Source organism: Thamnophis elegans, chromosome 1 (genome assembly GCF_009769535.1).
Source record: "Thamnophis elegans isolate rThaEle1 chromosome 1, rThaEle1.pri, whole genome shotgun sequence".
Lineage (NCBI taxonomy): Eukaryota > Metazoa > Chordata > Lepidosauria > Squamata > Colubridae > Thamnophis > Thamnophis elegans.
Genome location: NC_045541.1, coordinates 10,480,489 through 10,504,338, shown reverse-complemented (window position 1 = coordinate 10,504,338; position 23,850 = coordinate 10,480,489). Strand labels below are relative to the sequence as shown.

Genomic DNA, 23,850 nt, shown 5'->3' with positions numbered 1-23,850 from the left:
TTGTAATGTCACTTCATGAATTGCTGTAAGTCAAGGACTGTTGAAGTGCTGCTAGGATAGTGATAGTTTTTTCTAAGAATGAAAAGAACAGAACAATTGAAGATTCTGTTAAAGCAGGCATTAAAAACATTTCCTAATACTTCCAAGTGCTACTAATGCTTTGAAATAACACCCCAAAATTTTTAAAAAATGATGTCATGGAAAGTTTGTGATCTAGTTTCCCATTATGACATCATCCATCTTACGTAGAGATTAAGAGAAGCTGTTGTCTTAAAATATTAAAACAGATGCATCATAATATAACAATGAAAATGAATGTTAGGAAGGAAATAATTTCTCACCAATATACTGTTTTGGCAGTAAATATGAGTGAATGATTTTCTTTGGCTTGAGAGAGAAAAGCTGAAATATTTTCCATCTGATTCCTATTTAGAAAAAGAGAGAAATGCTTAGTAGAACATACTAAAACTATTACACTGATAAATTGTGCTATATTATTTTAAATGATGGGATAAAATATTTAAACATTGAAAATATTCTATCATAGGGAACAATGAGAAATTGAAGGGTGTTATCTGTTTTGTTCTCCATGCAAAAGCCACAAATATAAATATAGTGATAACTCATGGAAACAATGATTAAGCAAGCTTGCCTTGAAACTAAACTAAGGTAAAATTTGATACTGGTAGCAATAGATTTGTTTCAACCTAGCCCACAAATAATGTAACAGTTGCACTTGACAACTGGCTTGAGGCATCTTTTCCATCAATACGCACAGAGAACTTCAATATTTGCTTGCAAAATTCAATAAAGCAAAATATTTTTATTTGTAATCCCAAAGTTCAAGAGGGCACCAACAACATCTGTGAGGCATGTGCCTATTACATGCTTTTACATTTTGAAACAAGCCTGAAAAAGACAATTTAATATAAAAGGAATGTATAGAGGGACAATAATGTACTTTAACTCATGAATTCTATAGCAAAGAATTTAAATTCACCAGTAAACCTACCTACCAATACTATGATGATGCAACATAATTCTCCCTCAAGCTTTCTCTGCTCTTTTTATTGTTTTTATTCACTAATCCACTCACCAAATCTCCATGGCTTGGAGTTTTTTTAAAAACATCCAGGCAGATGTGAAATGTAAAATGAAACAAGTGATTTGTCATCAGAGGTTTGTTCTGAGCTCGGAACATTTGGTTGTCTTTTTGACTTGTAAACTTTTCAAACCTGCAAAGGTTTTGCATATCTCAACAGCTAGATTAGATATGGGGAAATCTTGGTTCAATAATTATAATACTATTTTCAATTCTAGATTTTCAATCAGAAAAAAAGCTGCAAGTGGTAGAGCAAATATTTTTCATAGGGAAGATGCTAAATTCAAACACCTCTAGCACTACTAGAGATGGAAAATAAACCTGCCTAAACTTAAAAAAGACCTCATAATTTTTTTTTTAAAGTAGCTTTTACATCATCTAATAAGTAATTCTGTTTTAAATGAAAAGTATTACTTACATTGTATCCTTTGTAGGACCATTTTGAAGTTTTTATATTAATCCAAATGGATGCTTCTGGAAAAAAAAAAAACAATACTTTTCTTCATACTGTGTTACTTTTTTTTCTGCTGTCCTGCAGTACCACACCACAATAATTTTGTTGTATAATCTAAAATAGCATGTCTCTTTTTGACATAGAAAAACAAATATTTTTGAAATGACAAAAACTAAATTCTTCTCCTCTGATTTTAGTTCGGAGCAGGCAAATTAGCATCATTATCATTACCAAATATTCTTTTTCAAGCTTTTTATAAGTACTTAAGGCATTTACATCTTCATATTTAATAGTTTAGTTGGAATAACAAACATTAAATCATGAAACACTGGTGGTTGCAATGATGAAAACAACATAGGAACTTACAAAAGGGTTGTGTTTTTTTTTTGGTCACACCATCATGCTGCCTAGTTAGAACATTATGACATGGAACAGCAACACTTATTTAACCTACGCATTTGCACAGGCCCAAACATCATATAGAGAAGGAATAAGCACAGATATAGATAAATGTTCCTAGCAAACACTCCAGCATTTACAGAAAGGAAACAAAAAGTTACCTTAAGATTAGTTCAAATTGTCTTTAAAAAAAAAAAAAAAGGTGTATTCATACTGGAAAACTGCAGTTATAAATTTTAATGCCTGATCTTGAAATAAATTGCTTGGGTTTTCTGTAATAATATTCCCTGCCTTTGGGCTTTGTAATGCTACAATGTTAGGCCCGAATTGCACATGAGATCCTTAGCAAAAAAAGAAGCAGCTATCTAACAAGTTCAGAGCTGAGACAAGATCTAATCTATGATATCCTACAGGTAGTCTCATTTAGTGACCGTTATTGAAACTGACAACTTGGTCACTAAGTAAAGCAGTTGCTAAATGAAACCAGTGGTACGCTTATGGTCGTATTTCAGCTTTACTTTGCTTTATAGGCTTGCAAAGTTAATAAATGTGAGGATTGGTTACTTTTTTTTATCACCGTTGTAACTGTAAATGATCACTAAACAAGATGACCTGAGTGTTGTAATTCAGTCTCCTATTCTTTTTTTCAATTAGTTTTTAAATTAGCAATAGTGATTTTGAATATAAGATTTTAAATCATTTGAATGGCTTAATGATTTGAGCTTTGCAGCAGAAAATGTTCCTATGCTACTTCCCAGAACTTAAGAGGAAAAAACTGAATGAAATATATTGATTCAATTCCTTTGGATTTAATGTTACTCTTAATCATCAAAGGAAGTAATACACACCCACACAAGTAACACCGGACACACTAACCTGTTAACTCAGTAAGTGATTCAGGTCTTTCTTCAAAGAGTTTTCCTGGATACCTTAAAAAGTGGTGATTCAGGACCAGAATTTTTCTTTGGGGATTTTCTGTTATCTATCAATTAACAAGCATGTAAATAAAAACTTTAAATAAAAATTTTCTGTTATCTATCAATTAACAAGCATGTAAATAAAAACTTTAACAAGCTTTTGAGGTCTAATGTGAGGCTAACCATTAGTAATAATATTGGGAGATAATACTTCCCAGACACAAAATTAACAACTTTTCAGCTTCAAGCAGAATCAAATGGGTTTGGGCACATTTGCAAAAAGCAACCACAATTCCCCAACCCCTTTCCTTTCTAAGCTAGACAGAAAATAGTTTCTCCTTTTGAAAAAAAAAAAAACCCAAATGTTTTGGACACAGAGGTAGTATTATTTCCAAGGCTGCTCTATTCTCTAAAGGAACAGAAAAAAGGTAACTAATTTTGTACGAATCTTAATTTCTATGTTGCCTGCAATGTTCCCTCTAATTTTTTTTCAGTGTGAGCGGAAAAGTATAGTGTTTGAGCTGCACAGTTTCATGCCTGAGCACCTAAGAGAGCAACAGTTTGAACTGCTGTTACGTCTGCTGGACATTTGTGCAACATTCCAAGCGTCAAGCACCAATTGTGAGCAAGGTTTCAGCCTGAGGAATGCCAGGCATGAAAAGTGCCACTCAAACACTATACTTTTCTGCTCACCCTGAAAAAAAAAGGCTCTCTGCTCAGCTTTTAGATTGTTAGACTGGCTAGAGAGAGACATGGCACCAACAGCCTGGGTCCTGGTATTTTGCAGGCAACCTGTCCTCTCACATTCCTTTGGAATGCAACCCATCACATTTGAATTAGATTTTGCCAATTATCCTATTAAAAGATAATCCTATTATTCTAAAATATGACTAACTCAATATTAAAAACTGTAAATATTTAATGCTGATAAATAATAGCAGTAATTGTTATTTAGTATGATTAAAATCAGTACTGATATATCAATATAATATCTATCAAAATTGACAATAAACACTAAAATAACAATACAAATATATAATGTGGAATATAAATGTAATAAATATAATATATAAATGCAACATAAATGTAATAAAATAATTTATCATGAAACTCTCCCCCTTTAAAGTAGTAAGATCAATTAAATAGTCTAGCAAGTTTGGACAATATGCTATATGTTATGTTACTTAAGAATATATATGCCTCAGAATCAGATACAACATCCACATCATTTCCAACTGAGTCAATAAAATCATATGCCATGCCAAAACTATTTTAAATAAAGATATGAAATTAATCAAGTATTGCATTTATTTTTCAAAATGAATGTACATTTTTTTTATTATTTAAGTTTTGTACCCTATCTTTTCTAACTAACATTAACTTTAAAAAGATGTTACATCAGACTACAATACAAGTAATTAAATGAAGACTAAAATAAGTGTTTTGGCATATTGAGCTTTTTATATTTCTTTCTTATATTGCTTCCTTAGTTGAGAACTTGCTTCTCAGCTTACTTACGCATTAACTGTTTGTTGCTTTTATGGTTTATTCATTCACTGCTCCATCTTCAGTTTTTTTCAAAGGGGGCAGGGCTTGCTTCCTTCCTTCCTTCCTTCCTTCCCTCCCTCCCTCCCTCCACTCCTTTGGCCACCAATTTTGATCCAATTCGCAGTTTGTATACTTTTTCTACCAACATCTCATCAAGCGGAATCACACACACACACACACACACACACACGTTCTTTGGGGGGGGGTGTTGAATTACTCCGCCTCACAGCAAAGACGCAGCACAAAGTCGGCGCATGTGTTCGGCCCCCGCTTATGCCGAATCAAATCCGCGGCCGGCGGGACCAGGGGGTTGCATTGCAAAGCTGCCAGTCCTCTTGCTTCTTCTCCTTCTTTGCCGGTGAAGCCGGCAAAGCTCCCGCTGGCGCCCCCGCCCATGGCAGCGGCGGTGGTGCCTCCCCCTCCGCTCGGAGCACCTCAGCTGGGCTCTGTGTTACCCCTGCCGCCGCCTCTACCTCCGCCGCTTTCCTACTAGCTCCCGCGGCCTCAAAAGCACGGCAGAGGAGGAAGGGGGAGGGATAACGCGGGGGCCAGCTCAAGTGCTCCGCGTGGAGGGAGAGGCACCACTGCCACGGGCAGCTCATCAAAACAAGTCTGGAGAGGTCCTTTGCGGGCGGCCAGTTCTAGCCACCTGCAAAGGACTTCCCCATGTTTGCTTTGGTAGAAATCTCTGCGCGGCAGTTAGAAACTGCTGCGCGGGGGTTTCTTTCCACGTGCGCGGCCGCGCAGCCGCGCACCTTAGAGGGAACAGTGGTTTCCTGGTCAATTTTTTCCCTGGTATTTATGTTCTCCATGCATATTTGGAATATTACATATTTTAATGCAATTTGGAAGCTCTTTTACAGTAGTGGTATCCTAAATGAAAAGCAAATCTATAACCTGTGGCATCTGTCCAGAGCCTTATAGTGTCTTTCATAATTTTTCCATGTGATTTCCTTTTCAGTAAAAATCTGTGATTTGAATAAATTTATTTCTATTTCCCCTACTGATGGGTATTTTGAATATGAAAGGGAAGTTGAAAAAGGATTTTTACTTTTTTTTAATTGTTAATTTTGTCTATATCTTGTTAGATTGAAAAATATTTATGCCAAGGCTGGAAGGGAAGTTAGATATGAAGTGAGCTTCTTAGAAAGCACATTGAGATTCTTACACTTTCATTTTATGAATCGGCCCTGCCACTACAATGGCAGTAACAGCCTGGTTAATGAAAAATGTATTCATAATTCTAATGAGCTGTAATGTAGGTACCATTCCTAACACTATTATCTTCATTTACTTGCAGGAATGTAAAAACAAACAAACAATACATGCTTTTTTCCACAAAGCATGCACAGATCTTCAAGGAATGCAAACCTGTTTAGTATTATCGTCAATAAGGTCAAAAAATGCTCTGACGGTAGCCAAGTTCAATTCCTTACACCTAAAAAAGAATGTAAGGGAAAAATGCTTGTAAAAAAAACAGACAAATTAAAAGTCAAATAATAGCCAAATAAAAATATTTGAACAGCAGTATATCAGTCTTTGTACCAAAAAGCCTTTAACTACTCACCAAACAATGGAAAGATGGTCTGTGGAAGCCCAGACTCGAGGAACTGCTGAACTCTGATTAAAAGAAGATATGTATTATTCATTTTAAAACTGAACATCCAAACATTTATTTATTTACTAGAAGCTAATATCTTGCTGAAAAAAATACGGTTGAAATCCTGCTAACATTGTTATGACTAAAATCCAAAAACCGAGCATGTCATATGCTCCCTCTTTGAACAGCAGACAATTCTGCCTTATTATACTTTGAAATATCTGCCCATTTTGCCATTTGGATGCTGCTGTACTGTTGTTTGAGAAGCACCAGGAAAATATGGTCTTACACACTTCACATAAGAGTTCTGTATTATTAATTTAAACTGTGTGCAGATTCATATTTCTTTATTGATGCAATGAATTTGTGAAATGCCTCGTTCACTGAAGCAATAAAGATTAAAAACAGAAGTACAATTATATAAATTGGATACCAACTAATTCTTAGCATGAGCAACAGCTTAGTTACAGCTAATATGTTTTAGACACCCTCTTTTAAACAGGTTCTTTGTTCAAGGGATTTGAAGTAAAATCCAAGCTAGACATGGCAAACAAATAAGAACATTGTGGAGTCTTTGTTCTCTGAGTTTGATTGTTTGCTTGCAAACATTTCATTACCCAATTAGATAATAATCACCAGTGCTAGTGAAGGTGCATTTTACTCCCTGTTTATATATAGTAGTTTCACTTTACTAATTTAGTAATTAAATGTCTGTAAAAAAAACGATCAAGTTCAACCCTGAGCTACATATATTTTCTTCTATAGAGAAAATTCTAAATAAAATATAACGTGCTATTTCTTGAGGATGGAAGAATCTCCAAATAAATGTAGCAATGAATGCTACTGCTTCCACTCAAATTGAGATTTCAATTTAGAATGTCATATTCAATTAGGACAGATGTTAGGGCAAGAAAGAACTAAACTATTCAGGAATGTTAACAGTAATATTTAATGATCTTCAAAAGCCAAGGCTTAAAAGCAACAATTAAAGAATTTACCACAACAGATAAAGCACAATTTTGACTATTTGAACTGGGCAGAAAAGCCAATCCAGAGCGAACTTGATAATCTCGGAATCCTCCTGCTACAGAAAGGGTTGTTAGATTCTTTATTTCTTGAGCCTTCTGAATCCAGTTATGGTTCACGGTTGAGTAAAAATCTATAAAAAGAACATTCTTTTAAATATCATTTCAGCAGTTTTGTTTCCCGAGGTTCGGCAATATCTTTAGTATAGATCATTTTGTAGCACATATCAGCATATATTATAATTCCTCATTTCTCCACTAAGCAATTTCAAACAAGAAAAAAATAAGCCAACTCAGCATACCAATAAATCAAAATAATAAATCTCATTCCGGAAAAATGTAGAATTAAGATAATTTAAATCTGGCAGGTTAAAGCCTCTATTCTACATAAGGTAATTTACAAGTTGGTCAAAGATATTCTAAAGAGTTTTGCTTGCCATAAACATTTTACTATCTATATGTAATAAATATTGAATGAAAACTCATATCGATATGCATTAATTTCAAAGTTCAATTATTTTAACAGTAGTAATCTTATCCCAATGTGATATTTGACCGTATCCATTCAAATTACTTACTTTAAGCATATTTCAACATGTAAATCCATGTATTTTATAAAAACTGTATAAACCTTAAATCCTACTCATACAGTACATACACACATACATAAACACATACGCACAAGCATACATATATTGCAATAATTTGGATTATACGTTTTGTGGTTGTGTATAAAATGAGCATTTTATAGACCAAGGGGTTATTTGAACATATATAAAAATATTTTGACGTGAGAGATTGAAATACATTCCAGTTGTTTCCCTGATAGATAATGCATCAATTTGGACCAGAGAAAAATGTCTCCTATGTATGCATGAACTTAAAAAAGATAGCCTGGGTAAATCCTGGATGATGATCCAATTGTAATTTAATTGAGATGGAAAATGTAGCTTTATCTTAATGAATCTGAGATCCTGTGTTTGAATTCTGCTAAAAATTTTATTAAAGTTTAAAGTAAAGCTATTCACAATACATGAAAATGTTGATTATTTTGCCTTCACAGGGTGGCTACAAATCTATTGTTTACTTGCTCGAGACCTTAAAAGGCATACTCGGCTATGGATCCCAGAAGAGATGTAGTCCAATTCTACTAAACATAGTGGGGAAGATATTCTACTGAAATGCCAGTGCTAAGCAAGGGGCAAATATTTTATCAGCTGGCTATTTTGAAGGTTTTGAGATTTTTTTTAAAAAAAATTAATTTACCTTCAACATGCATGATACCCCTTCAAGGTAGATCAGATCAGGAAATAGAGACAATAAGAAATACTGAAATTCTACTTGAGGTGGGCTTTCAAAAGAATGTTCTTTCTGTCCCTCTAATATCAAATAGTATCAATATTTGGCAATTTTGACTTTCTTTCCCATGCTTTCCTGTTTTCCCAGACTAAGCTCATTTTAATTTTCCTAATGGATTCCATATCTTTTCTGGAGTATCAGCAACATAATGAATATGGTGCCATTTAGAACAAAAGTTGCTTTTTGGGGGTGAGAGTGAACATAGAAGCAATTTTTCATTTATAGCTCCAGTATTATCAGGTATATTAACAAATTAGTTCACCCCTATTGAGACACTGATGGGTCATCCCTTTGATCTCATGTATTGAGCTGAGGTGGCGCAGTGGTTAAATGCAGCACTGCAGGCTATTACAGCTGACTGCAGTTCTGCAGTTCGGCTGTTCAAATCTCACCGGCTCAGGGTTGACTCAGCCTTCCATCCTTCCGAGGTGGGTAAAATGAGGACACAGATTGTTGTTGGGGGCAATATGCTGACTCTGTAAACCGCTTAGAGGGCTGAAAGCCCTATGAAGCGGTATATAAGTCTAACTGCTATTGTTATTGCTATTGAGTAACTGGTTTCTGATCTCCTATTCCTAAGTGAGACCTCATGGTTTTATCGTTTTTATATGGTTCTTTCAAAAATGAAAGATAAAATACTGAAACATGGATCAGTTAGCTAATGGCATGGATATGGTCTAACTCTACCAAACTAGGTTTTTTTTTAAAGTGAAGCCTAGACTGTGGAGTCAGAAGAAATGCTATTTTCTCCAGGAACAGGTTTAGCTACAAGAAACTGGCTTTGGGCCAAAAAGAAAAAGTGAGGATACTGTTGGAGATATTCCTTGCTATCAAATAGATAAACTATCTGAAGTGGTGTCTAGTTTGATGTGTAAGAACCTAATATTCATGCTCTGACTCTCCTAGTAATCTGTTTCAAATTAACATCAGACAAATAACCCTTGTTTTAATTTTCAAGAGTCTTGGATATGGATTTGTCACAGTATCATCCAATTGCCCACAGAAGTGTGGATCTGAAAATAATATCTGAAAAATTCTGGAGTACCTTGGATTTTTGAGAATCCAAAGTTAGTGATCCAATCCAAACATTTTGCAGAAATAGAATAAGATTGTTTTTAAACCTGTCTTGCTTACGTGTAGGCACGTGACTGTCACTGATGCTGCCAGGACATATTTAAGTACAATTATTTCCATCCTAAAATTTAAGGCTACCTATATAGGCAAACCATGATTAAACGAATACATATTGAGAGAAAATTGTGATACCAACTTTCAAAACCGATGCTCTTCCACATTATTCTACTCTACAACACATTTCTGATGAAATTGCTAATAATAGTAGTTATAACAGAAAGAATAACAAGGAAGTTTCTAGAATTTCCAATAGTGTTTTTCATTAAATCAATGGGAATGAAGCTTATTCAGTTACTCAAAAGTGACAAAGCAAAAGCAAAATAGAGGGGGAAGGCAAAACAAAACTTGACCAATCCAAAGATTCTTAGGGGTGGACTTACCAGCAAGATATTGATCTAAAGGCAACACAGGTGCAACATGAGGTGTCGCTTGAGTAATAAGAATATTGAGAAGTTCGGGTTTAAAATGTTTAAGAATCACCAGTGCTCTTGCAACAAGACCACCCATGGAATGACCTACTACTGCAACACTGCGGGGAGCAAATTCATGACCCTTCAAAAAAATAAAGAAAAATAATCTCACATCAGGCACAATGAAAACATATAAAAGCACAAATTCTTTCCCACTTAATAGTTAACATGTCAATCCTTTAAGGTAAACCAGACTAAGAAACAGACACTGTTGTTTAAAGCTATCTTTATTAGAATATCTGTAATACATGGGTGTCAAACTCGCCGCGTCACATTGCCGTCACGTGACGTTTCACAATGTTTTTCCCATTTGCGGAGCTGGTGTGATCATGGCCTGCACATGATGCATCTTGCCCATGGGCCGCCAGTTTGACACCCTTGCTATAATAACAGAATCTTGCAAGTTTGAAACTGCTTCCCATGCTCCCTATTTTATCTTCAGGTGAATTGTGGGGGGGAGGGACTGTCTGAGGTGTCTTCTTAAATCACTTTCTTGGTATGGGCTCAAGCCACATATATCTGATCACTGCATGGTAATGGAGATCTTCTCTCATCTTCCATATTTTCTGAATCGCAGGGATAATAGCACAAAACAATAAAAAGTTAATATACATTGTGTTTATCTTCATACCTTATATAATTTAAGAATTATTTTAATACACTCATGCACAAATCTTGTCTGCCTTTGTAGACTTCCACCATATAGTGCAACAAGTTCCTCGTTGAAATTCACACTGAAGACATCAAAATGATATTTGAAATCCATATCTTCTGCCTTTCTCAGTGCTATTGATCCAAGGGAACGTACTGGGGAAAAAAAGCATATATTAGAAGCAGAGATAATTAAAATCCTGGATTTGGATGGTGAAGTAGATCCCTAAAAGAGATAGGGAGGAGGCAGAAAACAACACTATGAGGATTTGTTTTTAAAATCCTCATTCTAATTTTTATGTCTTCAAGACTCCAAAAACCCATGCTTACCACGCAGTGCAATTTGAAAACAACAGTATTATTTTGAAATATAACCTTAGAAGAGTTGAAATATTCTCAGCAATTTTAGTGAGCTCCATGGATTCAGAGACGTTAAATAATTAACACCAGGGAAAGGCTGTTGAGACAATGGTGGGGATTCAACGTAGGGTACTAAAAAAAAAAGGATTATCTGACCCTTGTAGTCAGGATTCAGGCCTGGCTGTGGAACACAGATAGCAATTGTAGTAGTAATTTATTTTTGCCATGCCCATGATGAAGATAGTGTATCTATACCACATTAGATCTCTCCATGGCCTTCGATATTGTAATTCATGATATACTTTTGGACTGCTTATGGGAAATTGAGGATAATATGTTGTAGTGGTACCAGTTAGAGAAGGGGGAGGACAGGGAAGGAGGGACTGGCCTGGTGGCTACTACTTTGTGGAAGTTAGAGATCAGTCTTCTCCCTTGCAGCCTCTGGAAAAGGTCATCTAATAGTTTGGGATTGGGCATCATTAATGATTCACAACTGTATATTGATACTAGAATTACTGATACTAGAATACTGATACTAGATGAGACTAGAATTTATTGAAGCCCTATCCTGATCCTTGGAGGCTTAAATTGAGAATCCTAACAAGACACTTGTTGTCCAACACAGATATTTGTCTGCTCCAGTGGTCTCTTGACAGGGACTAGTAGCCCCTAATGAGCAAGACTGTGACCTTTGGGTCCTTCTGGATTGTGGCTCCATTTAAAACAGAAAGTGAAAACTGCAAGCAATGCTGACTTCTCCCAGTTTTGGGTGGTGTTTTGGACTCTACCTTGAAAAGGAGGACCTTACTATAATGACTCATCCCCTTGCTACCATCCATTTAACTTACTGCAAAAACCTCTACATGGGTATCTTTTGAAGACTATTCAGATACTTCAGTTCATTCACAATGCAGCAGCCCATCTGCTAACCAGAATTTGCCAGAGGGAACATGATGATGATACACCAGTGCTATGGATGCTACACTAGTTACAGACAGATTTCTCAATGCCATTTACAGTGTTCCTGATAATTTATATAATGTATGTGGCTTGGCTCCAAATTATTTGCAGGACTGTATTTTCTCAATGGGATTTGCCCAGCTAATTCAAGCTGTCCGGGAGAAACTACAAATGGATCTCTGCTTTAAGGATGTAGCAGTATTTATTTATTTATTTATTTATTTAAAACTTTTATATGCCGCCCAATCCCAAAGGACTCCGGGCGGCTTACAAATGAAATATAAAAAACATAAAAACAATACAATTTAAAACAACAATCATCCATCAAATTCATTCTAGTCGGGCTGGACCTCAATAGTGAGGTCAACAGCCCCAGGCCTGCCAAAATAGCCAAGTTTTTACGGCTTTCCTGAAGGCCATCAGAGTGGGTATGGTCCGGATTTCCGGGGGGAGCTGGTTCCAAAGAGTCGGAGCAGCCACCGAGAAGGTTCTCCCCTGAGGGCCCGCTAACCGACATTGTATGGCCGACGGCACCCGAAGGAGGCCCAATCTATGGGATCTTACTGGTCGCTGGGAGGTATGCGTCAGCAGGCGGTCTCGAAAGTATCCTGGCCCTAAGCCATGTAGGGCTTTAAAGGTGATAACCAACACCTTGAATTGAGTCCGGAGACCAATAGGCAGCCAGTGCGGCTCACGGAGGATAGGTGTAACGTGGGTGTACCTCAGCGCACCCACTATCACCCGTGCGGCCGCATTCTGAACTAACTGCAGTCTCTGAACGCTTTTCAAGGGTAGTAGGGAGGCTCCCTAGCATTGCTTTCTGAATGGTTTCCAGTAAACTACTCATCTGGCTACCACCTGGAAATATTTCAAAAGTGATCTCTTTTGGTTGGCATTTGGTCCTTGATTCCATCTTGGTATGGTCATAATCTGGCTTTGTTACTTCATTTTATTCTGCATTTTTTATTGTTTTAATTATGGTATTTTTAAAATGTAATTAATAAATGTAATAAAATACTGCAAATGCAAACCATTTATTATCCAGGTAAACACAGATTCGTGTAAAGATTATTATTCCTAAACTATTTCCTCTTTAGGTATTCTACAGAGATATTTCTATTCCTTCAGAGATACCTTACCTTGCTTAAAACTTCCAGCATTGCCAGGAAGAAAAAGGATAGGAATCCCTGTTAAGATTAGATTTCTGTTTTCTTCTGCAGAAATTCCTTCCCCGTAGAGATACAGTTCATAGGCTGGGTAACGTCTGGATATTTTCTTAGGTAATTTTATTCTCTGAGACAAAACATGCATTTCAGCAGAAGAAAGGTAACAATTTTGGTATTAATAGGAAGAATCTAAGCAATTGCAATGTAAATAACATTTACACAATAAAATGCACTGTGCTATTAATATGAAGCCAATATACTTTTAAAAAGCCTGAAACAATATGACAGCTTTTTGAATATTTCACTATCTTCTGTATGTAATTAAATAATTGCAAATCTGAAATATCTGCATTCCTTCTGACAGTAACTTTGGAGAAGATCCTGAAATGGAGAACCAAAACTTGTATTTGTTTACACAAATAACCTTGCAACTATGTATATAAACTTGATGGCACTAGCAGGGGAAAGTGCTACTTTCCACATCCAACAGATTTAAACACATAGTTCAGCTTTCCCCAAGCTAATATTTTTTGGGGCATTCTCACTAGCTACAGACAGCATGTTGAACTGGAATGGGCCAACTCATCACAGTCAAATTCACTGTGGTCAATTTGTCATAGCCAACTCATCATGGATCAACTCGCCATGGCCAACTCACCATGAGACAATTCACCACAGGGCAATTTAACAATTCAATTTAATTATTTAAAATAAATACAAAATATTTTTGTCATCTCTTTTTGCATCCTTTATATAAAGATTCTATTCCACCCTTGCTTTGAAATTAGTGTAACTCTTGTCCCACAATGAGTTGTCACATGGCAGATTGGCTGTGGCAAGTTAGCTGCAGCAAGATGGCTATGGCAAGTTTACTGTGTGATTAGCTGGCCGCGGCAAATTGTCATAGACTCATGCTGAACAGCCAGAAATAATGGGATGTGTAACACAAACCTTAGCAGTGAAAGCTGCCCTAATATTTATACAGATCCAGTCCTTACTATTTTCTGTTCTTAGCAATCATGCTATTAGATGAAGCCTACTGGCAGATTATTACAGCAAAAGAAATGTAAAGATAGTCCTCAACTTATGACCACAATTGAACAGAAAATTTCTGTTGCTAAGCAACACAGTTGTTAAATTAGTTTAGCCTCATTTTGACTTTTTCTGCCAGCATTAAGTGAATCATTGCCATTGTTAATTGAATCATGTGGTTGTTAAGTGAATCTGGACCTTGCCACTGACCTTACTTGTTGGAAGCCAGGTGGGAAATTTACAAATGGGGATTACATGAGTCTGGAACAGTGCAACTATCATAAATACATGCCCGTTGCCAACTGGTTGAATTCTGATAATGTGACCCATGGGGATGCTGCAATGGTGGTGTGAAAAAAGTCGTAACTTTTTTTCAATTCCATTGTAACTTTGGACGATCCCTGAATGAACAGTTGTAAGTCAAGGACTACTTGTATTTGCCCTTTCACTTCTCCTTAGATAACTAGCAAAAAACCTGTAGAAATGCCAAGTCCTTCAAGCTATCAGACTCAGGAATCAAGGAATACTTGAATTGCTGGAATGCTCCTTATTACTGGTAGGGTTGTGTAACAGAATCTGCTTGCCAAAGCAGTTTTCCAGATACATCTATAACTAATATAATTAAGATGAGTTACTCTGAATCCCATTTACGTATCACCCCTTTCCTGGGGGTATGTAATCTTCTCTATAATGGTTCTGCTTGTTTCCCCAGAGTCTCTTAGACACTCCATCACACAGGTTTAAAATTCTGCTATTAAAATAATACTGTTCCAGTTAATTAGAGTTGTTTTGTGGGATTCTTATTTAGCTTTTGTGTGCAAGCTATACATTGCACAATATTTAATAACTCTATGTTGTTATGTTATGGTTCTAATCCATTTTGAAAATGCCTGTAGAAATACAGGGTAGAAATATACAAAACGCAAAATAGAAAACAAAAGTGCAAAGAGGAAATTCCAAAAGATGGTAAAATAACTTGAGAAAGCCAACAGAAACTATTTGAATTATATATTGTACTAGAGGATAGCCTGGTATTGCCCGGATATTTATTTATAAGGGGGAAATGTCTGGACCAAACGTAATTTCTAATGTTGGATTTTCCCCTTTACCAGAGGGAGACCCCTTTTGGAGTACTGGTGAAGCCGTTACCACAACTCCACTGCGCTGCCCAGTAGAAGCCATTTTAAGGCACAACAGGTTGAATCTTAGCAGAACACAAACCCCAACGGGTATTAGGGGTGTCTTACCCCCACAGAATTTGTTTCCAGAGAGTAAGTCATCTGAGTACCAAGTTTGGTTGAAATTGCTTGAGACTTTCCAGAGTTATGCTGGAACATACACACACACTTACACACTTACACACACATACTTCACACATGCATGTGCGCGCACACACACAAACATACATATAGTCCTTTTTAATGGCAAAAAGAAAAGAAAAAAGATGATGACTAGCAAGAAAGTGGATGAACTCAGTTATAAAGCCAAAGGATGTGTCATTGTAAGACAAAGTACCAGATTGGGAAAAGAAAATCTGTTATGTGGTTGCTAAGACTTGATGGCATATAATCATTAAATATTTTTTTAAATAAATTTAGTTTCTACATTTCTGAAAAGGAACAATAGCTGTTATGCTAACTCTTGTTAATTTCTGGGATCCTCAAGTCACCATACTAAAACTCCCCCCACCATATATAGTAAATGTATACACATATTTGTATACAATCATATAAATATCATACACTGCTCTATGTAAAATGTGATTTTCAAGATATTCATGAGAAAGGAACAATCCTTTATAAAAATTATTTCTTGCTAAACAACATTGAGCTAACAAGGCAATAAGACTGTAGTATGTTTCAGAATCTAATGTGGATTAATGGGAATTTACTCTCTGAAGGTACACAATCTACCTATTCCAACTTGGTTATTAACTAGATTAGGCAGTTTTACCAAGTCTGAGCTTTAACTATTACAACTAGCTTCTTTTGTTTTATCAATCCAACATAAAATGAAGATGATCTATAAAAGGCTCTAACTTAATATTGTAATGCTTTTGTGTAATTAAATTTTGTAATGTTTTTCAACTTTATTTTAGTTTTAAGCATAGTTTGGTTAAAACCTTTACTGATTCTTCTTCATATTTCTTTAGATATTCCACCAATTCTCTATAATTTTGCGACTTGGTAATGATCATAGTGCTGATCTAATTTCATCTTCTTATATTAGATGTCCTTGTTAAATAACAGGACTTTTCTAAGCTATCTTGCTTATCTTCTCTACTACACCAAATTTCAGAATTCTCCTTCATCTTTGTTGGATTTCTTGAAATTGGTTATTAACGATACATTGATATCCTTTTCTTCACCAGCATGAGGTTGGTATTTCCTGAGTTTGAAGCTCTTTCAAAGTCCCATGTCTGTTTTCAATTTCATTATCTTCATATAATATTGTTTCTCTTGCTTCTAACAAACATATAGTTAAGAATTATTAATAATTCTTTGTTAAGTTTCTTCCTGAAATCCTGATTGCATTTTTGGCAATTTCCAACATTTATTTCATAGTCAATTTGCTGTCTTTTCTTTCTTGATCGTTGTCAGCATCGTTTGATATTCATCCTTAATTTATTTGATTTCATTCCATAATTCTTCTAGTTCCTCATTAATGAGGCTTAGGACTTCAAAATAATTCTTGATAGTCTCCTTCAAAATGGTGGGCATATGCTCAAGATTATATACTGCAAACTGTTTGGTTCTCTTTTTCCAATTTAGCTTAACTTGTAACTTGCATCTTATCTATTCTACAGTCAACCCTGGTCACCTATTTGCTATTATAACTGAACAATTTTTCTACCAATCAGGAATGAGATCATAAGAATTGGCATAGAACCCATCTGAAACTACATACAAAAAGAGCAAATAAAATGGTTTCCTTGCCTTGAGATTCCATATCATACAAAGTATATATAAAAAGAGTTCTGGCAATTTTCTTAGCAATTTTCCTCAAATTTGTATTACCGCATAGCTCTGTTAACTCTTAATATTTAAATGTCTTATGCCTTTTATTTAATTTCACACAAAGTATTTTAAACAACACAATCATTTTTTTTAAGATGACAGAAATCAGATAAACAAATCATAAAGTTAACCAGTACTTGTCTTTCCTGTTGAATTTGCTGTAAAAGCTCTAGTAGTTATTCTGACATTCCCACACCCACCATACGTTAAGCTAGTTATTTATTATACTTAACAAATTTAGCCCACAGCAGCTTCCAACTACCAATTTAAGTCATGAGTACATCTGCAGAACTCTTCTCTAAAGTCTTTTAATAGTCTCCATTTCATTGTATTTTTAAAAAAATCTGTTGTTTTAGGTAATAACACTGTAGATATATATTACCATGAGGCTGTTCTACAAAGTATATCATTTATTTATTTACTTATTTATTTGCTAAATTTGTTTTCCACTGATCTGTCGGGTTACTCTAGCTGGCTTACAACAATAAAAGGAAAGAAATGAAAAGAATGTGAACAGAAGTAACATCAAGGAGCATTAAAATAAACAATGAAAAAGACCATAACAAGAAATACAACTATATGATTACCAAAAGTTGTGTTGGGGGTGTGTGTGCAAGGGCCTATAGACCTATATCCATTTGCCTGGAATAAACCTCACTGAAACTATTACTATTGACTACTTTAATAGCGTAGAATTGTTTCCTATATAAGTTTTACAGTTGGACGTGTGTTAAATATTTACTTTGTTAACCAAACTTTTGTTTGACAAATTGAATCAAACAAATTGAGTCCTGGTCAAAATTGTGGCATCAATCCCATGTATTACTCTGGAGATAACATATTTTAAATACTTTCCACAAAAAATTCATTAAAAAAACCCTCAAAGTATAATTGTTTTATTACAGGAATCCATGTGAAGCATATATCTCAAGGTCCTTTTCCATTAGAGGCATCAGTAAGAAACAGCATGTGAAACATCAAATACAAAGTAACCTGCGCTTTAAAGCGAAGTATCAAAGTTCTTAAGGCATCTCAGAAAGAACATGCTTTTAGAAAAGCAACATTGTGTATTCTGTAGTAGCTCAGTGAAGACCAACTTGGGATCCAAAAAGCTTATGTACCACTTCTTCTCTCATTAACCTGCCTATTTATTATGAACACTGGATAAGGGCCAGATCTGAGATCCTTTTGCCAGAAAAATTAATTATAAAATCAGGATGCTATCCAAGGCATATTTCTGGGAGACAAATCTGTGTTCTTCTGGGGAAAGTATTACAGTATTAGGTGTGGCTCTGCATTCTCAAATTAGGATTTATTACATAGTTGTTTGCTTTAATATTTTGCTCTATGTGTTAATGTTCACCATACTTTCATTCCCTACATTAAAATCATTGTTTGTAGATGAGAGATATTTTAAACAACTTGGGAAGAAAAAAAACACCTCCAGCTTTTTGCTTGCTGAATATGCTATATAAGGAACATCACTATAAGCAGACAAAAATAATTTTTGAATAACACATAATGTAATTATAAAGGCAAATTAATTGCTTCACTTCCCATGCCTAAAACAACCACATGAAAAGAAAATGATGCCGTAGAAAAAGAGTTTCAGGAGCTCCTGCTTTTGATTTCCTATCATACCATCATACCAATTACCTGTGATACATGTCTACACTGGTTTTGGTCTGTAAATAGTGCATGGCATTATCCATAAGGGTAAAACTGTTAACATTATAGCAATCTTTAAAAGGAAGATGGGAAAAGCTGACAGAAAGGAAAGGGTCCAGCACAAATCATTTCAGGATAAAATTGACCTATTCTGCTTTCGAAAAGACTGAACACTACTGCATTTTTAAAATCATAGCTATCATCAGAAAAAGATAGGAGAATGCTTTGAGAACTAGGAAGCCACAAGACAAAATACATTTAGTAAGTGTTCAAACTTACAATGGCACCGAAAAAAGTGATTTATGACTGCTTTTCATAGTTACAACCTTCGCAGCATCCCCATAATCATGTGATCAAAATTCAGATGCTTGGCAACTGGTTCAGATTTACGACCATTGCTTTGTCCCAAGATCATGTGTCCACCTTTTGCAAACTTCTGACAAACCAAGTCAATGGGGAAGCCAGATTCACTTACCAACTGAGTTACTAACTTATCAATGGCAGTGATTCACTTAACACCTAAGAAAGGTTGTAAAATGGGGCAAAACTCACTTAAATGTCTCCCTGAACAACATAAATGCTGGGCTCAAATGTGGTTGTAAGTCAAGGACCACCTGTCTACTCAATTCAAAGAAAAATAAAAGTCGTATCAACATTCACCAAGAAAATACCATGACTGCAGTGAAAGGTTACTTGTTCAACACCCTTGTTCTCTCACTATTAAACAATTGCTCAACCGCAAACAAACTGGCAACTTTCTAGCGGGTTAACAAGGGTCAATGCCGCTTTGACTTTTGGCTAATTGCAGGGAAATAGAAAGCTTGATTCCTGAGATCCAAGTGCCAAGCCAACTTGGAAAGCATGTTCTCCAGGAAGGTGAGCTGGGCTGTTTTTTCACAGTTAAGTAATTTACTGAAGGCTTTATTCCTCTAGGGCAGTGGTCTCCAACCTTGGCAACTTTTAAGACTTGTGGACTTCAACTCCCAGAGTTCCTCAGCCAGCAAATGCTTGTCTTGCATGCTTGGAAAACATTCCACAATAAATAAGTTGTTTCCCCAATGTATATTCAAGTTAAAGCTGGCTGAGGAACTCTAGGAGTTGAAGTCCACAAGTCTTAAAGTTGCCAAGGTTGGAGACCCACTGCTCTAGGGCAGTGGGTCTCAGACTGGTCTCTTTTCATCCCAAAGGTGCTTTTTTCAAGAGCCAACTGGACTTTTCCCACAAAGTCCAGATGCCTCTTGAAAAGGCCCTTTCGGGACAACCATGATCTGGACCTGTGTTTCCCAACCTTGGCAACTTGAAGATGTCTGGACCTCAACTCCCAGAATTCCCCAGCCAGCGAATGCGAATGCTGGCTGGGGAATTCTGGGAGTTGAAGTCCAGACATCTTCAAGTTGCCAAGGTTGGGGAATTCTGGGAGTTGAAGTCCAGACATCTTCAAGTTGCCAAGGTTGGGGAATTCTGGGAGTTGAAGTCCAGACATCTTCAAGTTGCCAAGGTTGGGGAATTCTGGGAGTTGAAGTCCAGACATCTTCAAGTTGCCAAGGTTGGGGAATTCTGGGAGTTGAAGTCCAGACATCTTCAAGTTGCCAAGGTTGGGGAATTCTGGGAGTTGAAGTCCAGACATCTTCAAGTTGCCAAGGTTGGGGAATTCTGGGAGTTGAAGTCCAGACATCTTCAAGTTGCCAAGGTTGGGATATACTGATCTGGACGACTGAGAAAGCTCCATACATACCTTCTTTGCAATTTTTTTTTAAATGAGTCAGGACCCCCAAAGAGTTTTGCTTTAAGTAATTATGTCTATCACTATTGACCCTGTTAGGAATCAAAAGCAAAACCTTTGAAAGTATTTATTTTTCACTTCATGGACACTCCCCCCCTTGAAACCGTGTCAGGGACCCCCAGGAGTCCCCAGGGACCCCTTGGGAGAACCCCTGCTTTATAGGGCACCCGATAGAGGTGCTTGAACCCCCCATTGAACCAGCGGGGAGACCACACTCACACAGACACAAACACACACAAACACACACCAGACAGACAGGCGCCCACGAAGGTGAGAAGGGGCTGAAAAGGGACCGCTCCTAAGTGCGGATGAAGGGCGTGAGGCAAAGGCGCCTCTTCCTCCGAAGGAGCTGTCCCCGAGACCGGGGTGATGCTTTGCCCTCGGGCTGCGGAGAGGAGCCTTCGCGGGCTCTCGTCTCGCCGGAGACCAAGTTGCTCGGGACCTCCATTATTATAGAGAAAGCGGGTCTTTCTCTGTAGGAAAGCGGGGGGGACGGGGAACGCCGCCAGCCTCTCAGGGAGAACTCGCGGAGACACCTCACAGGATGCTACCGCCTGTCCGCCCCCAGCCACTCACCAGGTACTCCGGGTAGTCGAACATGTAGGTCATGCTGCACCGGTTCTCCTCATACTGAAAGAAGACGTCGCGGGCTCCCAGCAGCACCAGAGCCGCCAAGACCCCGTGAAACAAAATCCCGGTCACCCTTCCCGCCGTCCACATGTCGTTCTCATCGGCGGCGGCCGCCCGGCTCTTCTCGCCGCCAGGGCCGCCTCTGCGCTCTCGCCGGCGGGCCACACCCGCCAAGAGGCGGGGAACCGCCCCGAGTGCCTCCCTCGCCGGGCGGGGCGAAGCGGTGGAAAAAGCTCCCGCCATGTTTGGAAGGTCGACCGAAAAAACTGCCTCAGGATTCTCGGGCGGGGTTCAAGGGAGCCTTTCCGTCCGCCATCTTGGGAAGGTCCCTCGGATCGGGTGGGCGGGGCGTGTGGGCCGTTTAGACGGCCGGTTTCTTTTAAAGCACCTTTGAGGCAACCGTGACTTGGATGGCTGCGAATCTCCATAGACCAGGGTTTCTCAACCTTGGCAACTTGAAGGTGTCTGGACTTCAACTCCCAGAATTCCCCAACCTTGGCAACTTGAAGATGTCTGGACTTCAACTCCCAGAATTCCCCAACCTTGGCAACTTGGAAGATGTCTGGACTTCAACTCCCAGAATTCCCCAACCTTGGCAACTTGAAGATGTCTGGACTTCAACTCCCAGAATTCCCCAACCTTGGCAACTTGAAGATGTCTGGACTTCAACTCCCAGAATTCCCCAACCTTGGCAACTTGAAGATGTCTGGACTTCAACTCCCAGAATTCCCCAACCTTGGCAACTTGAAGATGTCTGGACTTCAACTCCCAGAATTCCCCAACCTTGGCAACTTGAAGGTGTCTGGACTTCAACTCCCAGAATTCCCCAACCTTGGCAACTTGAAGATGTCTGGACTTCAACTTCCAGAATTCCCCAGCCAGCATTCGCTGGCTGGGGAATTCTGGGAGTTGAGGTCCAGACATCTTCAAGTTGCCAAGGTTGAGAAACACTGCCATAGACTTTCAGCGGGGAAGATTTCCCCGGGGTCGCTAACGGGGAATCGGGAGGTCGGGGAGCCGCATTAGCAGCTGCGGAGGCTTGCATCTAATTCCAATTTAAGCCCGTCTCATAAATGAGCCCGAACATGAAAAACGGGAAGGAGGAAGAGTTCCGACTATCGTTGGGAAATGAAGCCACATCTTTAAAAGATGACGTGAGCGGCTTGTTGGACGAAACGTGTATTAGTGGATCATAACACTTATTTAACAATAAAATAATTAATACACACATGAAAGAGTAACTCTTTGAACATCACACCCCCGAGCGAAGCTATTTGCTTTGTGGCTGCTAGATCCGGATTGCAAAGAATTCGGACAACCTGCTGGAGTTATCAAACTCTCAACTTCTCCCTGTCATCTCCTGGTCGTCTGGATTCAATCAAACCCGTTTTCCTCCTAATCTCTTACCGGCCAATCCTTCACCTGACTATATAAAGCCACGTGTTATGTAGAAACTAAATTTAGTGGAGTTTAACCCAAATTAACCCTGGTGGCTTGCAACTTGTTGGCAGTAATATGAACAATGATCAATAGCAAAATCAAAGTTGAGGAAATGATAGGGGAAAAAAAGGACACAGGCTCACTGAAGAGATGCTGAGTCACATCTGGAATAGATTAGTTGCTACATCATACTATGCTCGGCTAATAATCCTCAATTTACCACAAGTTAAATAATCCTCAACTTAAAAATGAGCCCAAAATTTCTATTGCTGAGCAAAACAGTTAAGTGAATTTTGCCCCATTTTATGATCTTTTCTGCCACAGTTAACTGAATCACTGCACTTGTAAGTTACTAATTAATTAATTAATTAATTAGAATTATATACCGCTTCATAGGGCTTTCAGCCCTCTCTAAGCAGTTTACAAATTTTTTTTAGCAAATTGAGTCAGCAACTTGCCCCCACAGTCCGTGTCCTCATTTCACCCACCTCGGAAGGATGGAAGGCTGAGTCGACCTTGAGCTGGTGAGATTTGAACCGCTGAACTGCAGATCACAGTCAGCTAAAGTGGCCTGCAGTACTGCACCCTAACCACCGCGCCACCTCGGCTCTAACCTCGGCAACTAACACAGTTGTTAAGTGAATCTAGCTTCCCTATTGAACTTGCTTCTATCTCAAAAAGTGATTATATGACCCCAGGACACTGCAACTATCATAAATACATGACAGTTGCCAAGTTTTATAATTTTGATCATGTGACCATGGGGTTACTGCAACGGTATAAGCATGAAAATCGGTCATAAGTCACTTTTTTCAGTGCTTTTGTACGTTTGAATAGTCACTAAACAAATTGTTGCAAGTCATATGCAATGCATAATCAGATTTCATTTGCAACCTAAGTATATCTGTGTTCATACTATGCTGCATAATAAGAACAATTAAAAAAATTACTCTAAATGCTCTCAAAGTAAGAACTGTTTGAATTTCATCAGATTAAAAGGAAATTGTGTATATGTTTCTACTTGAATTCTGCCCCCTCTTTTTTTTTTTCAAAAGATGGTTGAAGACATTCCACATTTTTCTTGAAACCTGTAAAACTTGAAATGCAAGTATCATGGTGCAAAAATCTCTGCCCA

General features: G+C 37.6%; 1 protein-coding gene across 1 annotated transcript in view; it reads right to left on the bottom strand.

Annotated features, from left to right (window-relative positions):
- Nucleotides 1-21,403, bottom strand: part of PGAP1 (post-GPI attachment to proteins inositol deacylase 1) — a 48,479-nt gene extending 27,076 nt beyond the window's left edge. The window contains exons 1-10 of the mRNA XM_032223863.1: nucleotides 21,222-21,403; nucleotides 13,119-13,272; nucleotides 10,640-10,815; nucleotides 9,919-10,090; nucleotides 7,019-7,179; nucleotides 5,988-6,040; nucleotides 5,792-5,858; nucleotides 2,832-2,937; nucleotides 1,521-1,576; nucleotides 342-425 (exon numbers count right to left, since the gene is read on the bottom strand). Of these exons, the coding sequence (XP_032079754.1) occupies nucleotides 342-425; nucleotides 1,521-1,576; nucleotides 2,832-2,937; nucleotides 5,792-5,858; nucleotides 5,988-6,040; nucleotides 7,019-7,179; nucleotides 9,919-10,090; nucleotides 10,640-10,815; nucleotides 13,119-13,272; nucleotides 21,222-21,365 (1,173 nt within the window). The 5' untranslated portion in view covers nucleotides 21,366-21,403. The remainder of the gene's footprint in view (nucleotides 1-341; nucleotides 426-1,520; nucleotides 1,577-2,831; nucleotides 2,938-5,791; nucleotides 5,859-5,987; nucleotides 6,041-7,018; nucleotides 7,180-9,918; nucleotides 10,091-10,639; nucleotides 10,816-13,118; nucleotides 13,273-21,221) is intronic.
- Between the last annotated feature and the right edge of the window lie 2,447 nt (nucleotides 21,404-23,850).